Source organism: Zootoca vivipara, chromosome 2, assembly GCF_963506605.1.
Source record: "Zootoca vivipara chromosome 2, rZooViv1.1, whole genome shotgun sequence".
NCBI lineage: Eukaryota > Metazoa > Chordata > Lepidosauria > Squamata > Lacertidae > Zootoca > Zootoca vivipara.
The window spans coordinates 1887757-1911501 of NC_083277.1; the positions used below are offsets into that span (position 1 = coordinate 1887757).

At 48.9% G+C, this 23745-nt stretch overlaps 1 protein-coding gene and 1 pseudogene across 1 annotated transcript; one reads left to right on the forward strand and one right to left on the reverse strand.

The window, feature by feature from the left end:
• Window positions 1-5145: 5145 nt before the first annotated feature.
• LOC118078627 (HLA class II histocompatibility antigen, DR alpha chain) lies at window positions 5146-8733 on the reverse strand. The gene is made up of 5 exons (XM_035102548.2): window positions 8509-8733; window positions 7007-7264; window positions 5943-6227; window positions 5633-5774; window positions 5146-5459 (listed from the first exon to the last, which is right to left on the reverse strand). The coding sequence occupies exons 1-5, from the start codon at window positions 8597-8599 to the stop codon at window positions 5456-5458; spliced, it is 780 nt and encodes a 259-aa protein (XP_034958439.2). The 5' UTR covers window positions 8600-8733; the 3' UTR covers window positions 5146-5455.
• Window positions 8734-9651: 918 nt separating this feature from the next.
• On the forward strand, window positions 9652-22173 carry LOC118078625 (H-2 class II histocompatibility antigen, E-S beta chain-like; annotated as a pseudogene).
• Window positions 22174-23745: the final 1572 nt, after the last annotated feature.

Sequence of the window (23745 nt, forward strand, 5' to 3'; positions counted from 1 at the left end):
CAGAAAGACGAAAATACAGAAAGGAGAATGGAGACTCTTTTCAGTCAATATAAGAACGCAATGCTACAGCCAAATTGATTTTTAAACTGGTTTTGACTCATGAATGGAAATGAAATACAAAATATTGTAATATAGGATTTAGCTGTATATTGTCTCCCTGCTTATTTAACTTATATGCAGAATTCATCATGCGAAAGGCTGGACTAGATGAATCCCAAGCCGGAATTAAGATTGCCGGAAGAAATATCAACAACCTCAGATATGCAGATGACACAACCTTGATGGCAGAAAGCGAGGAGGAATTAAAGAACCTTTTAATTATTGTGAAAGAGGAGAGCGCAAAATATGGTCTGAAGCTCAACATCAAAAAAACCAAGATCATGGCCACTGGTCCCATCACCTCCTGGCAAATAGAAGGGGAAGAAATGGAGGCAGTGAGAGATTTTACTTTCTTGGGCTCCTTGATCACTGCAGATGGTGACAGCAGTCACGAAATTAAAAGACGCCTGCTTCTTGGGAGAAAAGCAATGACAAACCTAGACAGCATCTTAAAAAGCAGAGACATCACCTTGCCGACAAAGGTCCGTATAGTTAAAGCTATGGTTTTCCCAGTAGTGATGTATGGAAGTGAGAGCTGGACCATAAAGAAGGCTGATCGCCGAAGAATTGATGCTTTTGAATTATGGTGCTGGAGGAGACTCTTGAGAGTCCCATGGACTGCTAGAAGATCAAACCTATCCATTCTTAAGGAAATCAGCCCTGAGTGCTCCCTGGAAGGACAGATCGTGAAGCTGAGGCTCCAATACTTTGGCCACCTCATGAGAAGAGAAGAATCCTTGGAAAAGACCCTGATGTTGGGAAAGATTGAGGGCACTAGGAGAAGGGGACGACAGAGGACAAGATGGTTGGACAGTGTTCTCGAAGCTACGAACATGAGTTTGACCAAACTGCGGGAGGCAGTGCAAGACAGGAGTGCCTGGCGTGCTATGGTCCATGGGGTCACGAAGAGTCGGACACGACTAAACGACTAAACAACAACAACAACAAGCAGACAGGAGATCCAATATACTTTGTTTTATTCAATTGAATAAAAGTACAGAGAAAACTGGGCCGGCCCCGGAGGACAATAATCCATTCAATTTTATATATAATCCAATAATCCATTCAATTTTATATATTCTAACAAAAGTATCAACTCAAGCAAGGTTACAGCTCAGTAATACAGAACAATAAAGAAAACAGTGTTTGGGCATGCCCAGATGCTGGAAATCGCTTCTGTGCAAGTCCAGAGCGATGATCTGGCCCACGGCCGGAAAACATTGCCGACGCCTGCAAGGGCGTACCCACCATGGGGCAAGTTAGGGCAGCTGCCCTACTCTAGAAGCAGGGCTGGTGGGCAGAGGCGGAGCACAGCCCGGCGGAGCGCGAGTTCGCCATTCCCGCCGCGCCGCGCCGCACCCTCCCTCCAGCTCCCCGGCGCGCCCTCAGGCAAGGCCAAGCGCGGCGGGGAACCAGGGAGCGCGGCGCGGTGGGCGGGAACGCCGAACTCGCGCTCCGCTGGGCTGGGCTCCGCCTCCGCCCACCAGCCCTGCTTCTAGGGAGGGGCACAGCCCGGCGGAGCGCGAGTTCGCCGTTCCCGCCCACTTTGTGGCCCCTCCCCTTCCGTGCCTTGGCCCCTCCCCTTGCCCCCCCCCCTAGTTTTGATCCTGGGTACGCCCATGGACGCCTGCCCTAACACATTCCTGGTAAACTGTTGTTGTTTAGTCGTGTCCGACTCCTCGTGACCCCATGGACCATAGCACGCCTGGTAAACTGATAAGCGGTAATTAACAAGTCCCTAACAAATAGATCATCAGCTTCTTATAGCAAAATTCCAGCTTAAACTGAAGAAAGACAGACAAACCACTTGGCCAGAAAGACACAATCTAAATCAAATCCCTTATGAATAATACACAGTGGAAGTGAGGAACAGGTTGAAGGATTTAGATTTGGTGGACAGAGTGCCTGAAGAACTATGGATGGAGGCTCGTAACATTGTGCCCCATAGCCTTGAGGATCCGCTCTGGACTTGGAGGGGTCTCTGCATGTTCTCTCCTCTTCCTCATCCCTCCTGCCTTAGGAAGAGATGACTTTGCTCTAGGGATGCAGGGGGGGGGGGCTGATCTGTTTCTCTTCTCTACTGTCAGGAGTGACAACCAGCAAGACCTTGCTTAGGGGTGAGGGGGCGTCTCCAATGAAATCTTCCCCCACCTTGAGCCAAGCAGCCCCTATTCCTCTAGCAGAGGATGCTATGGGGCTTGCCCAGCCCCATTCCATTCAGCTCAGCCATTCCCAAGGGGGTCCTTCTCTGAAATTGCAGTTCTTCTTAAGGCATTGCTGCTGGGCTGTGGGGGGGGGTTGTGCTGTAGGGGGGGGGGCTGAAAACTTCTTCTCTTGAGAAGGTTTTGCTGTGCTCCCTGTTGTCCTCAGTCTCCTGGATCGTGGCCAGCTTCCCTCTTTCATTTCCCTGAATGCTGAGCTGTGCTCCAGGCCTCCATGCATGGGGAAGCGAAACTCCCCCGCCCCCCAAACACCGTTCTGCAGCGTCTCCTCTGATGCCAGAAACAAGGGGGCAGAAGGAAGGAGAGGTGGGGGAGGGAGAAGTCCTGCTTCTCTCACCAGGGAGCAGACTGCCTGGATCCTGCCCCTCCTGTCCAGGGACTCCCTTTGCCCCCCTCCTCTTGGTCTGTTTCTTCCACCAATAGGTCTCCTCCTCAGCCTCAGGCAGGAGCTCTATGTCCACCCAAATTATATTGGCACTGCTTGCAAGGAGAAATCTAGCACAGCAGGGTGAAAGGCTGCAGGCCAAACCGTTGCCCCAGTTTCCTGCTTGTGGGGAGTTTATTTTGCTTCTCCTTCCCATTGGCGAGAGGGCAGTAAAAACATGATGCTGCGGCTACAGTGGAACAATCCTTTCTGTCAGTTCAGGACTCTCCCCCATCCCTCCTGACAGGAACCGAGCCGAGTGGGAATTCAGTTCCAAATGTAAATGGTGGACTCCTCAGGATATGGGGTGGGATAGGGGTGGCAACTGACCCAGAAAGCACCACTTGACCCAGGGCTCAGCCTCCAGGGCGGGGTGAGATGAGAGAGGGAGCTGTTCTCTCGGGCTAGCAGACCCTCCAAGTGTCCCTATTTTCCAGGGACAGTCCCTGAGTTGCAGCAGCCTTCCTGGTTTCTAATTTGATCCCAGAATGTCCCTAGTTTCATCACAGAAATGTTGCAGGGGATGGAATACTGATTCAAGAGGGTCCCTTTTTTATTTTTATTTCAGGAACCTGATTTCTACTTTCTTCTCCTTATCAGAAGCTGGCTTGGAATCAGAGCCTTGTAGCGTGCGGCTTATTCCTGGCTTGATCGCTCCTCTGAGCACATGCAGAGTGCACTTACACCTAGGACATTAAGGACAGAGACCAGCACAGACCAGCCTTGCTAGTGATGCTGGACTCAGAGTGGATTGGGCAGGAATTGGGGAGGGGGGAGTGCCAATGGGGGTGCTGTTCTCTCAAACAAGGAGGGTACTTCCTGGGAAAAGGGGGCGGGGGGGGGGGCTGTAAGGGAGCATGATGGAAACTCCGAGAAGAGGAAGGAGGAGCCTGTTAGTTCACTCCGAGAAGAGGGAGGAGGAGCCTGTTTGTTCACTTTCAGATTGTAACCTGTTCAGCCCCTTTTCATAACCATAGAGTTGCAGAGAATTCCTACTGCTCATTCAAGTCCACCTGAGCTTGCATGTAAAGCTTCAAACGCCCTTTTTTAGGGGGGGGGGGAAACTGAGTGTGAGAACTAGAGCGTCTCCTTCCGCTTTGAAGCAAGAGTCAAAATGCAGAGGCTGTCACAAGCTCACAGCTTGCAAACATTTTTGTTGGAACATTAAGAGTCTGCCATTTGCAGTTTTGCATTTAAGCTACAGATTGTTCTCCCTGGCAGAAGACATGCAGGGGGTCTCTGTACATTCTTCCTCTTCCCCCCATCAATCACTCCAGTCTCAGAAAGAGCAAGTGCTTTGCTCTGGTGAGGCTGTTCTGTTTTTCTCCTACGTTCCCACAGAGTGGGGATCCATGGGTCCTGTGGGATAATAGTTTGGTGCTTCACACAACCCACAGCAGGCCCTGAGGATCAGAAGAGCTGGGTTATCAGACTGATAAGGGTCCCTCTGCTCCGGCTCCCTCCCCTGGTCTTCTATTATCTCCCAGAATTTGGCCCTAAATAGACAAGTGGTCAATGTAACCGCTCAGATTGAAATGCTACCCATTTCCTCAACGGTTCACCTTTTCGCTTTGAAATAATAAATATATCCAGAACTTATAGGTGGAGAAAACAGTACTAGAAACAAATCAACAAACTGTAAGATTTATTCGTTGCTTTTGGAAATATGTGAGCTCGTATGAAAAGCAGCAATTGGGCTGCACAGAAGCCATTGGGAAAGTTTTTCAGAAGAAGGAGGGATATTTTCTTCCACGCTGGCAGATACAACCCTGCTTTATGTGTACAAGAAAGATGTTTGGGGTCTCTTCACAACTAAACTTCCCCCAAAAGATGGATGAATCCTTTGGGATTAATGAAACACATGGGGGGGGGGTATTCCTGCATTGCAATGCACAGAATTGCATAAAGCTCTCTCAAAAAATGGAGAGGGAGGTGAATGGTTTTTGGTAAGTGGGGTGGAGATATGAATTAGTATGCCTGACACTCTGCTGGAAGGGAGTCTCCTTGAGCCATGCAGATGCAAGGCAAGGCAAAGCAGGAAAAGCCCCCACAAAAAACTACCCTGACTTAATCACGGAGTTTGTGGGAGGACCTGCAGCCAATCCACAAGCAGAGGTTGGATGCTCCTTTGTCAGAGATGCAGGGGGTTGGGCTCGGCCCACCAGATGTTTTGGGACTACAATTCCCACCATCCCTGACCGCTGGTCCTGTTAGCTAGAGATGATGGGAGTTGTAGGCCAAAAACATCTGGAGGGCCGACTTTGTCTATGCCTGGACTAGATGACCCTTGGGGTCCCTTCCAATTCTACAATTCTATGATTCTATGAAATCCACGATTACTAGACAGTCAGAAGGAAAGGCACCAGGGAATTTCAGAACCTGTAGAGAGGGAACTTAAACTATTGAACCACGGCAAGACATTTAATGTCAGTAAACTGTATACTTTTCTTATTTACTTAAACAGTCTGAGAACAATTGCTTTCTTAGGAGGGAAACATAAAAGGGAGAAAAGTAATGTAAGTCTGCCTAAGAATCTTTGGCTAACAAAATTGTTCTTGAAAGTTAAACATATTATCTAAAAAGCTTCTAAGAATAAGCTGCACAATGAGGTTGCAATTCCTTTCAGCTGATTTATAGCAGAAGAGACTCTTGGCAAAAGAGCTGAGCTGAGAGGGTGTAAGGAAGAGGCTGTCACAAAAGGAATCCTCCATTATCTGAAAAGGAAGGAGAAAGGGAGCTTATGAGTTGGGAGTACTGAGGCTGAGCACCATCTGGGCAGGATGAGGCCCACCCCACCCCTTTGCTGTGGCAAAGCCCCACACCTCCCCGTATGCTTGCATCCCTTACATTTTCCCTGAGCCCATGAAGTGAAACGGGTTCGACTCACATGAGGCCCCTGCGATTGTTCATCCTCATAGCCTTGAAGAAAAGGATGGTGCCAGCGATGATGCCCAGGATGCCAAAGGCCAAGCCCAGGGCACACAGCACGTTCTCCATTGTCTCTGGGATGGGAGAGGGCGCCTTGGAAACTGGGATAGAGAAAGAAAGAGAGGACAGGGCTAAGGAGGGAGTCCTGACACCCACCCCACAGCCCTTAATACACTGTTGTTTAGTCGTTTAGTGAGAACGTGTTTCTTATAAGCCATGAATCTGGGTTCAAGTCCCAGAGAAAAGCCCCAATCCTGCCCGGTGCTTACACCAGATCTTCTCCATCTTTCCCTCTGGGATGCCCCAGTGCTCCACTTGGCAGACGTAGATGTCTCCCTGCTCAGGGACGAAGGGGAGGTAGGAGAACTTGCGGAAAGTGTTGTCCACGCTGGGGTAGAAGTCTGTCTCCTCCACGCCCTCGGAGACCTCCTCGTTGTTCTTCAGCCAGGTGATGTTCAGCACTGGGGGGGAGAACCTGTCCACAAAGCAGATGAGGACGTTGGGGTCCCCCAGTTCCACAGCATTTTCCGGGTACACAGTGGCCGAAGGAGCAACTGAGGAAGGAGATGGAGAAAGAAATGGGATTAAAACCCATCTTCAGCAGTCTATAAATGGAAAGCATAGCAATTAGCTGTTAGGCTGATCTCTCCCTTTGTGTCCCCATATTATCAAAGAAAGGGGCTACAGGCTGAAAAGGAAGTTTAAAACATATATTTGCTCACAGTCAAGCATTCATCCTCAGCATCAACAGCATTAAAACAACATAGACAAAATATTTGATTTCACAGCAAAAAACAACTTCAGGCATGTGCCTGAATTTGGAGCAAGTGGGGGCCTCTCTGCTTCCATCATTGGTCAAAGGGAGAGAGAGAAGAAAATACTACTTTATTCTTCCTCCCCAGGCGTGGGGTGGGGGATAACATCACCCAAATTCCTCTCTACCAATTACATTTCAATGGTCTGAGTCCCTCTATCACCAGTACAGCTCTGTGGACTGGACCCCTTCACATGCTAACTAGCAAGAATATGCATTGTGAGATTTGACTGCAAAATCTCCCACACCATGTGCCCTACATTAACTGCTGTGGGTATTTTTGCACCGGGTGTTCAGTTTGGGAATGCCTCTGAGCATGTACAAAGTGCAATGCTGCCCCTTCCATCAGGTTTTCCTTCCCTTTTAGCCTGTCTCAGTCACCCAGGGGCTGGCTCCCTCCAGCAGAGTTCCATCTGGGTAGGCAGAAAGGGGTCCTGAAGGGGCTTCCGTGTCAGAAGCCAAGAGACCACCCCCTGCTTGCCCCCCAGCTCTCTTCCCTGCCCCCCTGGCGTGTCCTACCGTTCAGGGCACGGGTGCGGTTGCTTCGCTTCATGAGCACCTCCATGTTGTTCTTCATGACGGCGATGTTGGCCAGGGCGCCCTGCACCTCGAAGCTGGTGAAGCGCTGGAAGTCCGGCAGCCTCCAGACGTTCTGCTTCTTCTCCCAGTCCACGTGCAGGATCTCCTCGTTGTCAAACTCCAGCAGGAACTCCCCGGACTTCTTCTCTGAAGGGAAGCTCTCCTGGAAGAAGTCCAGCTCCACCAGGGTGTCCTCCACTGCAGGGATGGGAGAGAGAGGGGGAGGCAGTAGGACCCTGCAGGAGGATGAGGGAGAACCTGCCCCATTGCTAGGAATGGGGCCACCACCAGGAAGGCTCTCTAAGGAGGAGGGGCTTGATCTGCCCCCAAACACACACATATGTCAATGTTAGAATCCCCTCATTTCACAGCCATAACAGCCCCAAAAGGTGATCCTGGGGGGCATTTGTGTTTGGGGCGAAAGTAGGAATAATTCTTCCAAGAGACCAATCCATGTCCCCATGTCCCCTAGCTCAGCTTGCAAATTTGTTGTGAATATAACATGGGAGTAAGCTCTCTGCTTTGCTCCTTGCCTCAAAGTGAAACCAGTAATACAAAAAAAGGGATTTCCTCTCTCAAGCGTGGATCACCCACAGTCCCCCCTTGAGTTGCCTCATGGCTGCCACGAATTATTAAAGCTTTGGGCATCTTTTTAAAAGAGATAAAACTGTCGGACACACAGACGGAGCCATTGGCCACGCGCCTCTTTCCTTTCCTGCAGCGACTTCCTTGTGGAGTTCACTCAATCAAACTAAATCGCGTCTTCTCGGGAGTAAGTGCCTTTGTCAGGCAAGTGGGGATAGGGGCAGCCGAAGAAAGCAAGTTCTGCTGCCCTGAGGTTTTTAGGGTCCGCCAGAGTTTCTGGCCCCTTTTGTGCCAGGAGAGAGACCGCTCTGTATTCGGGGGCACTGGGATGGGGGGGCGGGGGGCTGGTGCCTTTTGGAGGCGAACACTGGGGGCTTCCAGACCAAACAGGTCTCTGTGGCAGCCGAGCCCACAAAGAGGAATAATAATTTTTGTTTTATTTTCCTTTCCCTCCTTCTAACAGGAAAGGCTATAGGGGCGCAGACTCCGATCTGTTAAGCTAGGGTGGGGGGGTGGGGATGCTGCTGTTTTCACCCCGTTTACTCCTCTCACTTTTTAAACTAAACCACCTTACTTGAAGGAGCAAATCCTCCTAGCCCGTCACCCTCCCATTTCACACACCTTTTCGTTGGAGGTGGGGAAACATCCACTTTCCTTCCCCCCCCAATCCCTCCCCCTGACAGGTGCAGCCTGTGCACCTGTCAGGGGGAGGGGGCTTCTCCTCCCTGTAGCCAAAGAGACCCCTCCAGCTTTCCCCACAAGAAACGCCCAGGGGCGCAATCTTTCCCCCCATCGGTCCCCCAAACCTCCCGGGACCCCTCCCCAGGCATCTCCCCCTCCCTCTTGAGCCCCCTGACCTTTCAGGGCTCCGGCCCTTGGCGGGGCGAGGAGGAGGGTCGCCCAAAGGCAGCAAAGGGCTCTTCCTCCTCTTCCTCCTCTGGGGTCCATCTCTGCAGCTCTTCCCGGGCTGAGGCGGGCGAGGCGCTTCGAGGGACGACCACCAAAAGGGGCGATTCAGCCAAAGTGTCCCTTGCCCCTTCCTCCTGGATGCTCGTCCTCCTACAAGTGGCTGTGGGGCGGGGGCGGCCAGAAGTTGACTTTGGCTGAGCAGGAAAGTCCCTGCCAGCTCAGCCAATGAAAAAGCGCCCTGGCGATGACCAGCCTGTCTCCAGGTAAACCATCCGCAGGCAGGAGCCTCAGCCGGAGACGGAGCGTAAACAGCAGCAGGAAAAGGGGCAGCTAATTATTTGGGGGTGGGGTGGAGACTGGATCTGCCCCAGAGGGGAGGGTTCTCCTCCAGGCAATGGGCTGCGGGGGCTCCTCTCTGTCTCCCCCCTGTGTCTTCGTGCAGGGGCTCCTCAGACACTAGAACCAGCCCAGGGATGTTTCTTGCAAAGGGGAGCTAGGGGCTAGAGGGGGCTTTTATTTGGGGGAGGGGTCTACTTATTGGGGGGCTGCCAGGTCTCCTCGGGATGCAGGCTGGTGGGCGAAGGGGTGCAGAACCCCTCTCCCTCAGTAGAAAGTTATTCCCCCCTTGAAATCGAAGGAGCGGGGGCTCTCTGGTCTGGTTTCCCCTGGGGGGACATGGCCCTTTTGAGCCTGTGATGACACGCACGAAACTTCCTTACTCTTTCCGGATACATGAAGGAACGAAAGTTTAGCAGTTTAAAAAGCCTGCCAGAGAAAACTTTTGGATGGAACTGACAGTTCTTGTGAAGCTTTATAGCTGAGGGGGGATTTATTCACATGCGACGCAACTATGGAGACATCAGAAGAAGCTGAAAAGGCAAAGAGGAACTTGCAGATCTACCGAGAGCAGAGAGAGACCTTAGTAATGCTCTTTCCAGGAGTTCCCTGCCTGGCGACCGATGACGCTGCCTCGGCTCGGAGGCGGATTGGACGCTCGCGAGGCGGGGAGGTAGAGTGGGCGGGGCTTGGGCAGGAGTTTTCCAGGGGCTGAGCGGAGAAAGTCCCATTTCGGAGTCTTTAGGGGGCGAAGAAGAGAGAAGGATGGGGGGCCCCGGCGCTGCGCCTTTGGCCTTTGGGGGGCTCCTGCTGGGGATGGGGGTGCTGGTGGTCTCCGCTTCGGAGGGGCTGGGCGTGGAGGAGCCTCCAGGTGAGCAAAGATTCTGCAATGGGGGGAGAAGGAAGAGGAGACTCCGCTTAGCGGGACCCCCATCCTTTGGTGATCCCTCCTAGATGGTCTTCCATGATGTTAATAGTCAGTCCGTAAGTGACTATGGCGGCCAAATCTGGATCCACACGTCCTCCTCCCACAGTGGGGACATAGGTTTCTGGGTCGGAGTTGATCGCGGTGAGAGTTTGCCAAGCGTGCCTTCCCCTGGGCGCGTTTCTCCCTTTCGTCCGGAGTTTGAGCGTCTTCAAAGTCTATGAAACCTTTGGTAAAGGCTGTTCTCCAACTGGAGCGCTCGCAGGCCAGTGTTTCGCAGTTGCCGGTGTTTATACTGTACTACATTTTAAAAGATTTTTCTTGGGAGGGTCTTTAAATCTCTTTTGTTGACCACCATCGTTGCGCTTTCCATTTTAAAGTTCAGAATAGAGTAGTTGCTTTGGAAGGCGATAATCAGGCATCCAAAAAAACATGGTTTAGTTCAGCGAAGTTGATGTTGAAGAATAATTGCTTCCTTCCACACTGGTGATCTTTGCTTCTTCCAGGACACTGGGGGCAAAGGGGGAGGAGGGAACGGGAAACACCCTCCCCACTGAAAAAGAGCAGCTCAGGCTTCTTGGATTGGGAAGGAGAGAGCATTTATTTATTTATTGCAATTAATAATATCCCACCTTTCAGGATTAAATCCGACCCCAGCAGCTTACAAATAACATTCAATTGAATTTTAATAAAACCACAATATTCACACATTAAATAGTCTTTCTGCAGGACAGCTGGTGGCAGGCAGCCGGTATGGGGATTTTTTATTTTTATTTTTTGCGGGGCATGTGGGGAGCAACTGAATCTGGCCCTGAGCGCTTCTTCACCTGTTTCTCAAAATCATCCTCATCATTATTAGCCCATTTATCTCCCATCATTCCCAAGAGATCTCATAACCAATCATTAACTCTATAAATGACTCCACATAACGCATAAATATACCTTTCACCTGCTCTTTCTCAATAGTAAGAAACCCATGCATGGGCGTAGCCAGGATTTTTGTTTTTTGGGGGTGGGGGTGGGGGCTAGGCCTTTTGTTAGGAGGGGAAGAACCTCAGTTTGCTATGTATTTTTTATGATTTTTATTTGGGGGGGGCAAAGGCTTTGGGCAACCTGAACTTCTCTCCCCTTCGCGGCAGGTCCCCTCTCCTTGTCCCCACCCCCGCCCACTCTGCCTTGTGGTCCTCTGGGGGCTGAAATGGGCTCCTGCGTAGACAGGTGTCGCTACCTGCGCTTTGACAGGGAAAGCGAAAGTGAAACCGGGTCTCCTGCAAAGGAGGGGGGGTGTCTTCAAAGTTGAGACGGGTCTCCCACCCTCCTTGGTATCTCGCCCTCTTCCTGGTTTCTCTCCCACCCCCAAGATTTCCTCCTCCAGCCGCAGGGGAGGGAGGTTTACGTTTTTTGAAAACTGGAGATAAGCATGGGTATATAGCCAAGCCATCGAGGGCAGGGAGCCCCTCGTAAATAAATAAATTAAATTAAGCAGAGAGCTCGGTTCTCGCCCCCCCCCCCGGCTCCACGGGCTCCACGGCCTTGGAGGTTGTGGCTCCCTCTCCACACCGGCCTTTCGCTGCCGCTCTCTCGCTTTCCTTTGGGAGGAGGTGAAAGGTGGGGGGTCTCCCTGCTCAGCCTCCCCCCTCGCCTGTCATGGGATCACGTGACACGAAAGAGAGATAATGGGAGAGAGAGAGACCATTTCTCCAACTATCCGCTATCGTGGGAGCTGCGCCCTTAAGGGAACCGGAAAGATGAAGCCTCCATCCTCCCCCTTTTCATCCTCTCTCCCCCCGCAGAGCATTTCCTGTACCAGGGGAAGTTCGAGTGCCACTTCTCCAACGGGACGCAGCGGATCCGCTACCTAGACAGGAGCTTCTTAGACCGGCAGGAGCTCATGTACTTCGACAGCGACCGAGGGAAGTTCGTGGTGGTGGCTGAACTGGCGGAGCCCGACGCCGAGAGAGCGAACAAGGACAAGGACCTCCTGCGGAATTACATGGCCAACGTGGATGTCTTCTGCCGGCACAACTACGGGATCTACGAGCCCTTCTCCCAGGCCCGACGCGGTGAGTCCGGAATGGGGGGGGGGGGCGCGTCATGGGAAACGAGGCCCCGGAAGACCCCAAAATAGGGGGCGTGGGGTGGACCCGGGACTTTCTCCCCTCCCAGCTCTTGTCGCTGCTGCCCCTCCCTGGTCCCCTCCCCTCCTGCTTTTCAGAGAGGAAGAGGCAGATACTGGGGGGGGGGAGGGAGGAGGAGTTTCTGTGGTCACTGGAAGCATCATAAACTATTTCGTGTTTTTTTAAAAAAAATTATTTATTTATTTTAGACTTAACAAATCAACAAAAAGTACAAAAGAAAATACAGAAAAAATACAGTGAAATTATAAACAAAAAAGAAAAGAAAAATCCAAAACAAAATATTTTCTAATTTCATCCTTTCACCAATTCCCTCCCCTCCCCCCTTCAGCTTCCCCCCACGCTTTCCCTATTTCTGTTACAACTATAATTACCATTTGTGCATTTGTTTTCTATACAATTGTATATTAATACTCTAGAGCTAATTTTTTATTTTCCTTCATATCTCCTACTCTATGCATGTTAGCATGCCATCTTTCGAACAATGCTTTTTCATATAATCTTCATAGCTTTTCCACTCATTTTTTAATTTTTGTTTTGTCTGGTTCCTTACTGCTGCTGTTAGTCTTGCCATTAACAAATATTCACTTAACTTACAGATCCATTCTTCTTTTGATGGTACTTTTGCTGTTGTCCAATTAGTTGCAATTACTATCCTTGCTGCTGTGCTGGCATATAGGAATACTTTTTTATTTGCTGTTGGTATTTCTTCATTTAGCAAGCCTAATAAATACATATCTGCTTTTTGTGATTGATTTTTTCATCATTTTTTTTATTTCCCCATGTACAATAGTCCAGAATTTTGAGATCTCCTCGCACGTCCACCATATGTGTAAAAATGTTCCTGGTGCTTTATTACACCTCCAGCAAAGATTTGTTTTTAATTTATAGATCTTAGCCAATTTCACAGGTGTTAAGTACCATCTATAGTACATTTTTAAATAATTTTCTTTTATATTATTAGAGGCTGTGAATTTTATATCTTGTCCCCACAATTTATCCCATTGTTCGATGTAAATTGTATGGTCGAGATCCTTTGACCATTTCAGCATCACCTCCTTTGTTCCTTCTTCCAATAAATCCCAATTCAATAACAGGCTACAGTATACAGTGGGCTAGACAATGCTACCATTCAGTGGATTTGTAGCTGGATTACTGACCGAACCCAAAGGGTGCTCATCAATGGCTCCTCCTCATCCTGGAGAGTAGTGACTAGTGGGGTGCCACAGGGTTCTGTCTTGGGCCCAGTCTTGTTCAACATCTTTATCAATGACTTGGATGATGGGCTTGAGGGAATCCTGAGCAAGTTTGCAGATGACACCAAGTTGGGAGGGGTGGCTAACACCCCAGAGGACAGGATCACACTTCAGAATGACCTTAACAGATTAGACAACTGGGCCAAAGCAAACAAGATGAATTTTAACAAGGAGAAATGTAAAGTACTACACTTGGGCAAAAAAAATGAAAGGCACAAATACAGGATGGGAGACACCTGGCTTGAGAGCAGTACATGTGAAAAGGATCTAGGAGTTTTGGTTGACCACAAACTTGACATGAGTCAGCAGTGTGATGCAGCAGCTAAAAAAGCCAATGCAATTCTGGGCTGCATCAATAGGAGTATAGCATCTAGATCAAGGGAAGTAATAGTACCACTGTATTCTGCTCTGGTCAGACCTCACCTGGAGTATTGTGTCCAGTTCTGGGCACCACAGTTCAAGAAGGATACTGATAAGCTGGAACGTGTCCAGAAGAGGGCAACCAAAATGGTCAAAGGCCTGGAAACGATGCCTTATGAGGAACGGCTTAGGGAGCTGGGTATGTTTAGCCTGGAGAAGAGAAGGTTAAGGGGTGATATGATAACCATGTTCAAATATATAAAAGGATGTCATATAAAGGAGGGAGAAAGGTTGTTTTCTGCTGCTCCAGAGAAGCGGACACGGAGCAACGGATTCAAACTACAAGAAAGAAAATTCCACCTAAACATTAGGAAGAACTTCCTGACAGTAAGAGCTGTTCGGCAGTGGAATTTGCTGCCAAGGAGTGTGGTGGAGTCTCCTTCTTTGGAGGTCTTTAAGCAGAGGCTTGACAGCCATCTGTCAGGAATGCTTTGATGGTGTTTCCTGCTTGGCAGGGGGTTGGACTGGATGGCCCTTGTGGTCTCTTCCAACTCTATGATTCTATGATTCTATGATTCTATTTTTAGATAATCATTTCTTTTTATTTTGTATCACCTCTATTTCAAATTTGGAATTTTCTTTGGAGAATCCTTTCTTTTTATCTGCATGAAAAAACTATTTCGTGTATTGCAATGTGGAGGGTGTCTTTATTTATTTATTTATTTATTATATTAATTAATTAAATCTGTATCCTGCCTTGTACCTGTAGGTCTTAGGGCAGCTTGCAACACAACAAAGCAGTATTTACTTCATTTCCTGCCTGTGCATTCCCACCATTCCCCCCCCCCCCGGAGCTCGAGATGGTGTTCTGCCTATTGTTCTCCCTCTCCTCATTCCATCCCCACAACAACCCTGTGAGGGAGGCCAGGCTGAGGGGCAGGGACACCCAGTGAGCCTCAAGGCCCAGGGGGGATTTGAACCCGGGACACAGTCCAACACTGGACTACATTAGAGTTGGGTGCTGCAAGGGGGAATAGGCAGCCATTTCCTTCCCACCCAGTCATAACTATTTTCAGCTATCAGGTTCCCATCTAGCTCTCCCCCCCCCCCGCCCCCCGTTCTCCAGGGATCATCCCTAAATCAAAAGTATCTTGAAAGGAAAGTTACTATAATCACTTGGGCGGGGTGTGTGTGTTTGTGGATTTGCATAACATATGCTGTATATCACACACAAATTGATGTGCTGTTTTCCAGTTGGAGTGAAGGGCCCAAAAATAAATTCATGGTCTCTCTTCCTCACACAAGCACGCGAATGTGCACACAGACATAAATGTGTGATAGGTGAATCTTTCCCAATAATTGCATTTCCACAGGAGAAAAGGGCTTCACCTGTTGAATTTCTACCTGCCACTCAGCTCTAAAAGGCACAGGAACCTCAGCTGTCTTTGTGCAACTCCCATCATCCCTAGCGAGCAGGACCAGTGGTCAGGGAGGATGGGAATTGTAGTCCAAAAAGAGTTGGCAACCCAAGTTTGGGAAACACTGAGCAGACCATTGTACTATAAGTTAAGAATACTGTGCAGTGAATTCTGAATAGCATCCTGTTTGCTAGGAAAATAGGAAGGACAAACTCCTGAGATTCCCAGGACTAGGAAATGAGACAGTAGGATGGAAAGTGTCCCAGGAAGGGAGGGGCATCCCAAGGACCCCCAGGGAGTAGCAGGTCACTGTTTGTGGAATGCCCAGCCTGACCACTGGGGAAACTGGGCTGACTTTGGGAAGAAAAGAAAGATGCTGGAGAAGAGCTAGAAGAGCTATTCTCTCCAAATAGTAATATTGTCTGTGTATCTGGCTTTCATTCAATTTTAAGTAGATCTCCTCGGAGAATCGTAGATCATTTGGGGAACTTGAAGAAATATCATGAAAATATGTAAAATAATAAATAAATGACTATATGTAAAATAACAAAAAATAGTAAATACGGTAAATAATGGAAACTGTGATAATGATCAGGCACATACCAGAGAGTAAGTCCTATTGAACTCAGTGGTATTTACCTCTGAGTAAAATTGCTTAAGAGCACAGAATCTTTAAACAGTTACCTGGGAGTATGTTCCATTGAATTCAGTGGGACTTCAAGTTCTGAGTAGTAAAAGCTTGCAGTTTAAGGCTGTAAAGAATAAAATAAAAGAATAAATACTCCACAAGAATTCTTCAAAAATTGCTGGCTGCTGAACCATTGCAAATAAAGAATTTAAAGTGGATTGGCTACATTTTCCTTCCAAATTTCAGGAAGGGATAAATACAGAGAGCTTTGTATCACATTTCATTCATTGCAGGCATTTTATTTTCAGTATAAAGAAGACTCTGTTTTTCTAGCAGTGCCCTCTCTATGTATTCACATGGTGTAAACATGTATGTTGTCCTTTGATGCAAACACACAGAGAGAGAATGAACACACAAGCAGGCAAGACTCTAAAGTGCTTCTGTTCCCAAAATTCTGATCTCTTCACCACTTTTATTTATTTATTTTTCAAATTATTCATTTTATAAGAATAAGAAAAATAAAAATACAAAAGATTAAAAAACAAAAAGAACATACAAAAAGACAAAAACTGCAAAGAAAATAAACAACAATAACAACAGTATTTCTTGTTACTTAACATTGTAGACTTCCTCGATTTTCCCCTCACTGGGTACATTTTTAATCCATCCTTAACAATTTTAAATGTCAAGGATCAAAAACAGACAGGGGGAAAGGGGAACTAGGATCTTTTTGCAAATTAGCATCATTATAGTGCTTTTAAATTCTGGAGCCACCAGGATGGGCTGTGGTTGGAGGAAGCCTCCCCACCCCCTGCAAACTGAGAGCCTCAGTTGGAGTGGTTGAGACCCTGGCTAGCCCCCCCCCCCAACTACGGCCCTGGAGTATCCACCGGGATGGTGGGAGAGGGTCCCTCATTCCCCTCCCTCCCTTGAAGCCTCTAGGTCCCTCCCTGCCTAAATCTCTGACCTTCCTTCCCAATCTTCCTTGCCTCCCTCCCACAGTCCAGCCCAAGGTGAAGATCACCCCCACAGACAACGATGGATCTTCACCCCACAACACTTTGCTGATTTGCAAGGTGAACCGCTTCTTCCCTGCGAAGATTGAGATCAAGTAGTTCAGGAACGGGAAGGAGGAACCCAAAGTGTGGACCACAGGCCTTACCCGGAATGGGGACTGGACCTTCAATTTTGATTTGGAGCTGGAGACAATGCCAGAACGTGGAGACGTCTACACCTGCCAGGTGGAGCACGCCAGCTTCGAAGGCCCTGTCACGGTGCAATGGGGTAGGACGCCTTCCCAGCCCTGACCCTCCTTCCTCATCTCCTGCCCAAGGGAGTGGGGGGGGGGGAGAGACATTCCTGGGGGACTAGATGGGTCAAGGTTGCTCCCCCCCAGGCCTGCCTCTCCTCACTCAAGGCTTTTTCTTCCTTCAGAGCCACAGTCGGACTCTGCCAGGAGCAAGATGTGGACGGGGATTGTGGGGATTGTGCTGGGGCTGGTCTTTGGGGCCACCGGACTCGCCCTTTACCTGAAGAACAAGAAAGGTGAGGGTGGGGTGCCAGGGGGAGAGGGAGGGTTGGGTGGGTGGGGGCTGGATTGGGCCCCAGGCTCCCCTCCTCTTCTTAGGCAGAGGCTCTGGAGAGGGTTCTGTGTCTTCTCCACTCCTAGGAGGTCCCTCTTGGTGTCTCAAATGGAACCTCAGCTAGTATGGAGATGGGCTGAGGTTTAATCCTGTAGATTAAGGCCTAAACCTCCTATCCAACATATGAGGGAGAAATTCAAAAACATCTCTGGCTCTGAATCCTTTGAGCAGAGTAAGGACACACCTGTTTTGCAGCTTCCTGGTCCCAGCAGTAAGTCAAAGCCTCTCTCTCCATGCTGAGCGAAGGGCCTTTGGGACACTTGCAGTCAGGAGGTGGAATTCATCTCCCTTGCGTCTTTTTGCTGTTTGTGTGTCTGAAATAAATCCCAGAATCAACAACTGGGCAATGCAGAGCACCAAAGGAGGCAGCCTAAGGAATAGGGGAGGGTTTGTGGGGTGGGGGGCATTGGGTAATGGGAAAGAGATGAGTTGGCAAGATGTTCCCCAGGGTCCTTTCTGTATTGGAAATATTTATTTCATACAAAGACTGTTCTTTCACCCCTCATACTCCATTGGACACAATGAGAAAGAAAAAGTTCCTAGTTGTGTGATATCTTGATCTTGGGGGGTGGCATGATCCTAGTGAAGCTATTTCAGGGGATACCTGGTGCTGACTGAATCTTTTTATTCTTTTGTCTCTCTCCCAGGGCAAGCTGTTCCTCAGCCTGCAGGTAACCTTCCTCTCTGCTCTTCCATCCTCCTCATCCTCCCCCAACCCCCTTCTCCTGGCTCTTTGGTGTGCCCCTGCCATGGCTTGCTTTTCAGCCCCAGACCCTTTAGAACAGAGGGGAGGGGCTTTCTAGGGATCAATCCATCCCCTGAGGCACACACTCCAATATCATGTCCGGAAAGTGGATCTCCAGGGGATTTTCCCACCTGGGAGACAGTCAAGGAGGGCTGACAGTGAAGAGAGCAGGGCTGGCGTTTGGCCTGGGGGTCACATTTGGTCCAGGGTCTGTGGTTCCCCATTTCTCATCTAGACAGATCTCCTTGGTCTCTTCTGAACCTCCTCTTCTTCTCCACTGCCAAAGCCAGCCAAGTCTCCCTCCCGCTTCCTCCTTCCCTCCTCAGAGCCTCCCTTGCCAGTCCCCATGGGAATTGTAGTTCACAATCTCCGATGGTCCCTCTCTGGAGTGTCCCCTGAATCTCGCCAGGGATTCTTCTCCCCCTTTCTCCCCACAGTGATGGGCTTGTCTCTCTCTCCTCTGCCTGCAGGACTCATGGATTAGACTTTGCTGCTCCATCAGGATCCTGGGATGTGGAGAAGCTCTGTTCTTCCTGCCAGTTGCCCTCTGTCCATGCTCAGAGGGTGGAAACCTCCTTGGAAGGTGGATGGAAGGAGTCACAGATCCAGAATAGCAGTGTGCCCCCCCCCCCCGCCACTTCCTTTCTTGCTTGCTTGTCAATACTTTTTTGGGGGGAAGTTTCTTTTGGTGTTTCCCTCTCTGCTTGTTGACTGCAAGTTATCACAACCTGATTTTACTTCTTTGCACTTCTCTGCTAGAGAATTTGTGCTTTGAATGTCCCTGGAGGAGCCTGAGCTGCCCCTAAAAACAACCGTGAATCTCATCAGACTGCAAGGAGTGGTCCTTCAAGCCCTGATGGGGAGCCTGAGCTGGATTGGGGAGGGGACATAGCTGCCAAGTCTCCCGTTTTCCCCGGGAAATCCCCGTTTTTCCAGCTGTTCCTAGCTGAAAAAACGGATTTTTTTGTTTTCCCCCGGTTTATTCTGGCGTGATGGCCATTTTGGAACTGGGCGGAGCATGCTCAGAAGCGACTTTTGATGCTGCTCTGCCTAGTTCCAAAATGGCTGCAGTGTGACTTCTGGCGCGGCGGCCATTTTGGAACTGGGCAAAGCTGCATCAAAAGTCACTTCTGAGCATGCTCCGCCCAGTTCCAAAATGGCGGCAGCGCTACTTCCGGTCTGCTATTTCTGGCCCGGTCCCTTATTTCTCTGACAGCAACTTGGCAGGTATGGGAGGGGAGCACATGTGGCCTCCCAAACCTCTCCCTGCGGCCCCTGGGACTCTCCTAAGCCTTGTGTTGCCCCTTTCTTCAGAGTCTTTGCCTGGCTGAGATTTGTCCTTCAATCTTGTTTCTTGCTTGCCTTGACAGAGGATGGAGAGGGGAGGGTGAGCTTGTGCTGAGACTAGTGTCCTGTGAAAACTTCACACTGGCATTTGATGCTCTGCTCCTGCCCACCAATGGCATGTGGCCCCCAGAAGAGAACATGGCCCTTGGGCTGGAGAAGTGTACACCTAATTCCTTTGTTGCTCTTCTTGCTGTGATGGCACCCCGCCCAGCTGCCCCCTGGATGAGCTGCCCCTCCCCTGGGAACACAGGGTCACTGGAAACTACCTTAGACCGAGTCCATCTGGCTCAGCAACCTTTCCACTAGGTCTGCTCCCATATGACTACACTGACTGGCAGTGGCTCAATTGATATTTCAGAGGGTGAGTCTTTCTAGCCCTTCCTGAAGGTCCCGGGGACTGAACCTTCTGCACTCCAAGCAACTGCCGTTCCGTGTGCAATACTTAAAAGTGCAGTCAAACCAGCAATGCATGCTTTCCTGGAAAGGCACATGATAGGATCTGGAGCTCACAGAATTTTCCCGTAAGTTTTCCTCCTTGTAAACTTTGACTCACTTTCAGTAAGCCCTGTCTTGGAAGGACCTGCCTTCTGGATAAAATAGGAGTCAAAAGACCCATCTCCCCTTGTGGCAAATTAGACTCAACAACTTCCTCGTCATCCAAGTGCGAATTACTCAACGATATTGATACACTCCACCCCAGTCTTTGAGTGGTGTGAGGTTCCAGGGGTCCAGGAAATGAGGCACAGCGAGAACTCTGGTGTCTTTAGGTCATATGGCTTATCGACTCTCACACACACATATATATACCCTAAACCTATGATGGAGGGGCTCACAGCATCAAAACCCCAAGAGGTCCCTTCTTCTCTGACAGCCAAAGCAGCCTTGGATTAAAACAGACCCCAGCAATGGCTCCAAGCCTCTCCCTCCAGCCAGCTGCTTACAGACTGAAACTCCCCCCCCCCCCGAATCAGGCCACAGCAACTGAAATTCCCAAAGCTCAAATCTCTTGTCTCTGCTCACTGATTCGCACCCACATTCCTCATGGTTCATTCTTAGCAGCCATTATCAGTATTCCAGCTTTTGTGCCCCTTCTAGATCTGGAGATTCAGAGACCCTGATTCAACCCATTACTGGTTTCAGGAATTTAGGGGTACCACCCCCACCCCCGAATATAACAATAAATTAAATTTACACATGCCTATTATTCCTCCTCAATCTCTCCTCCTGCCCGCAACATGAGTCCAACTTCCAGGGACAGCCCCTCTCCCACTTTTGCCCTGATGCTTTTTATCTCCACAGATAATTTCTTAATTGCTCTGTAAAGATTCAGGTATTTTGTGTTGATAACGATTTCAAGCCTTGGGATGATTTGCTCTGAGCTTCACCAATAAAGATTGTCCTCAACCCCCCTCTGTTGTCTTTGAACTGTCAATATTCACAGAGTGCCTCACTTGTCCATCCTGGAAGAGAAAAATCTGCCCATTTCCACAAAACTTCACCTGTGAAAAGGTGGTTTTTACACCTTCAGTTATTTAAACTATTTTTAGTTACAAGTAGGTAGCCGTGTTGGTCTGAGTCGAAGCAAAATAAAAAAATTCCTTCAGTAGCACCTTAAAGACCAACTAAGTTTATATTTTGGTATGAGCTTTCGTGTGCATGCACACTTCTTCAGATACACGAATAAACTATTAATAAACTATTAATAAGATACACGAATAAACAAATAAACTATTTTTGTTAGCAGTACAAGATCTAGGGGGCTTGGCGAACCACAAGTGTAACATGAGCCCACAGTGTGATGCAGCAGCAAAAAAAAGAGCTAATGCGATTCTAGGCTGCATCAACAGAAGTCTAGTGTCCAGATCAAGGGAAGTGATAGTCCCACTCTGTTCTTCCTTGGTCAGACCACACCTGGTCCAATTCTGGGCACCACAATTTAAGATGCTGACAAGCTGGAATATGTGCGCAGAGGAGGGTGACCAAGATGCTCAAGGATCTGGAAACTAAGCTTTATGAGGAATGGTTGAAGGAGCTGGGTATGTTTAGCTTGGGAAAGAGGAGACTGAGAGGAGATATGAGAGCCATCTTCAAATATCTGAAGGTCTGTCACATGGAGGAGGGAGCATGCTCGTTTTCTCCTGCTCTGAACCAACGGCTTCAAGTTGCATTGGTTCAGAGCAAAACAAAAAAACTCTGACAGTAAGAACTTTTAAGAAATTCTGCTTGCCATGGGGGTGGTGGTTTGAGGACCTCTGAGGGGCCTTGGAGTCCTCCTGTTCCCACCCACTCAGAGTGCCCCCCCCCCGACTGCTCTGATTTTAGTAAAGCGTGTTTTCTACCTTTGGAAGCCTGGTGCCACCTTTGCACGAGAGATAAGTGTACGATTTTCTCTGATGGGAGATGAAATGATTTAGGATGCTAAACTGTGTAGGCAATATCAGGTGCAGAATGCAGACCCTTACAGTAACTGTGGCCCAGGGAGGGTTAGTTTTTTCTCCCTCCTCTCAGCAGGGAGGGGCTGCACAGGGCCCCAGGGCAGATGTTGGTGGCCAAAGCTCCCCAGTGAAAACTGTCCTCACCAGAGTCAGATTTAGGGGACCACAACTGCTTTGGTTGCACTGGGCGCAGAGCCTTGGTGGGCACTGCCTGGGATGCCACCACTATGATTTACAGTGGAGCATGAGAGGCGGTGGCAGGGAGAGAACAGAATTTTGGCATAGCTGAAACGGAGACCCCAAGATCCGCCACCGTCCTCACCCTCTTGACACCCGGGGCTGCAGCTCTCCCTCCTGACTATCTCAAGGGTTGCTGGCATGGTTGATTCTGGAGGGTTGAGAGTGGCTTCCTGCCCTGCCTTCAGGGCTCGAGAAGAACATCCTCACCCTCAGGCACACACCCCAAACCACCAACAGCCAGGGTTGCAACAAAGACTGACAGTTCACCCCCCCCCCCGCCCCATAAGAAGAATCCATCTCCCATTTTTGCAGAGTGTGTTGCTCAGTTACTGTATTTGCATTGCACTGTAGTAATAAATCTCTTGGGTATTTGATACGTCACTATGTTTCTTTGATGTTGTTGTTTAGTCGTGTTCGGCTCTCATGACCCCATGAACCAGAGCATGCCTTGGAAACTCTCACTTTCTTCTCAATGCTTCTCCTTTTTTATGTCCATGGAGTTTTCTTGGCAAAATACTTGAGTGGATTGCCAGTTCCTTCTCCAGGTGGATCACATTTAGTCTAAAACTCTCAGCTATGACCCGTCCGTCTTGGGTGGCCCTGCATGGCAAAAGCTCATAGCTTCCTGGAGTTATTCAAGCCCCTTCGCCACGACAAGGCAGTGATCCATGAAGGGGGTCTGTGTTTCCTAATATCATATTATTCCATGTATAGTCCCTGCCTCACCCCATCATTCCTGTCTGCATAATGTCGCAAGGAGCACCTGTACAACAGCCATCAACAGGTTTACCACTCCTATCAGCCAATCACCCATTCCCACCACCCTTCTGAGTAATACCCTTCCCCACCCTCTGACTATACATAAGGGTCTGGTGACTTCTGTTTCAGTGTATCTGAAGAAGTGTGCACGCACACGAAAGCTCATACCTATGACAAACTTAGTTGGTCTCTAAGGTGCTACTGGAAGGATTTATTTTATTTTATTTTGAATCCAAATTTTGCTTTTCACTTACATGCTCCCCTGTTTCCAAAAAGAATTAATACAATTCAAATTTTGGATATGTGTTTCCTGTGCTTTTCATTTCCCTTTCAGCTCTGAACAGGTTATATAATTCCACAGCATCAAGGCAAACAGGTCAGGAAAGTTACAGGTAGGTAGCCGTGTTGGTCTGAGTCGAAGCAAAATAAAAAAATTCCTTCAGTAGCACCTTAAAGACCAACTAAGTTTTTATTTTGGTATGAGCTTTCGTGTGCATGCACACTTCTTACTATACTAGCCACTATACTAGCCACTATGGATGTGGAATCTCTATACACCAACATCCCACACAATGATGGTTTACAAGCCATAAGGAACACCATTTCAGATAAAACCACAGCGGACTTTGCTACCAAACTCTGCCACTTTGTCCTTACCCACAACCACTTCAAATTTAGTGATGACCTGTTCCTCCAGATCAGCGGCACAGCCATGGGCACCCGCATGGCCCCACAGTATGCCAACATCTTCATGGCAGATTTAGAACGTTTCCTTAACTACTACCCACTCAAACCTCTCTTGTACCTACAATACATTGACAATATTTTTATTATCTGGACACATGGACAACAGACCCTGGAAACCTTCCACCAGACATTCAATGACTCACCCCACCATCAACCTAACAATGAACCAATCTATGCAAGAAATAGTAGTGATGTATGGAAGTGAGAGCTG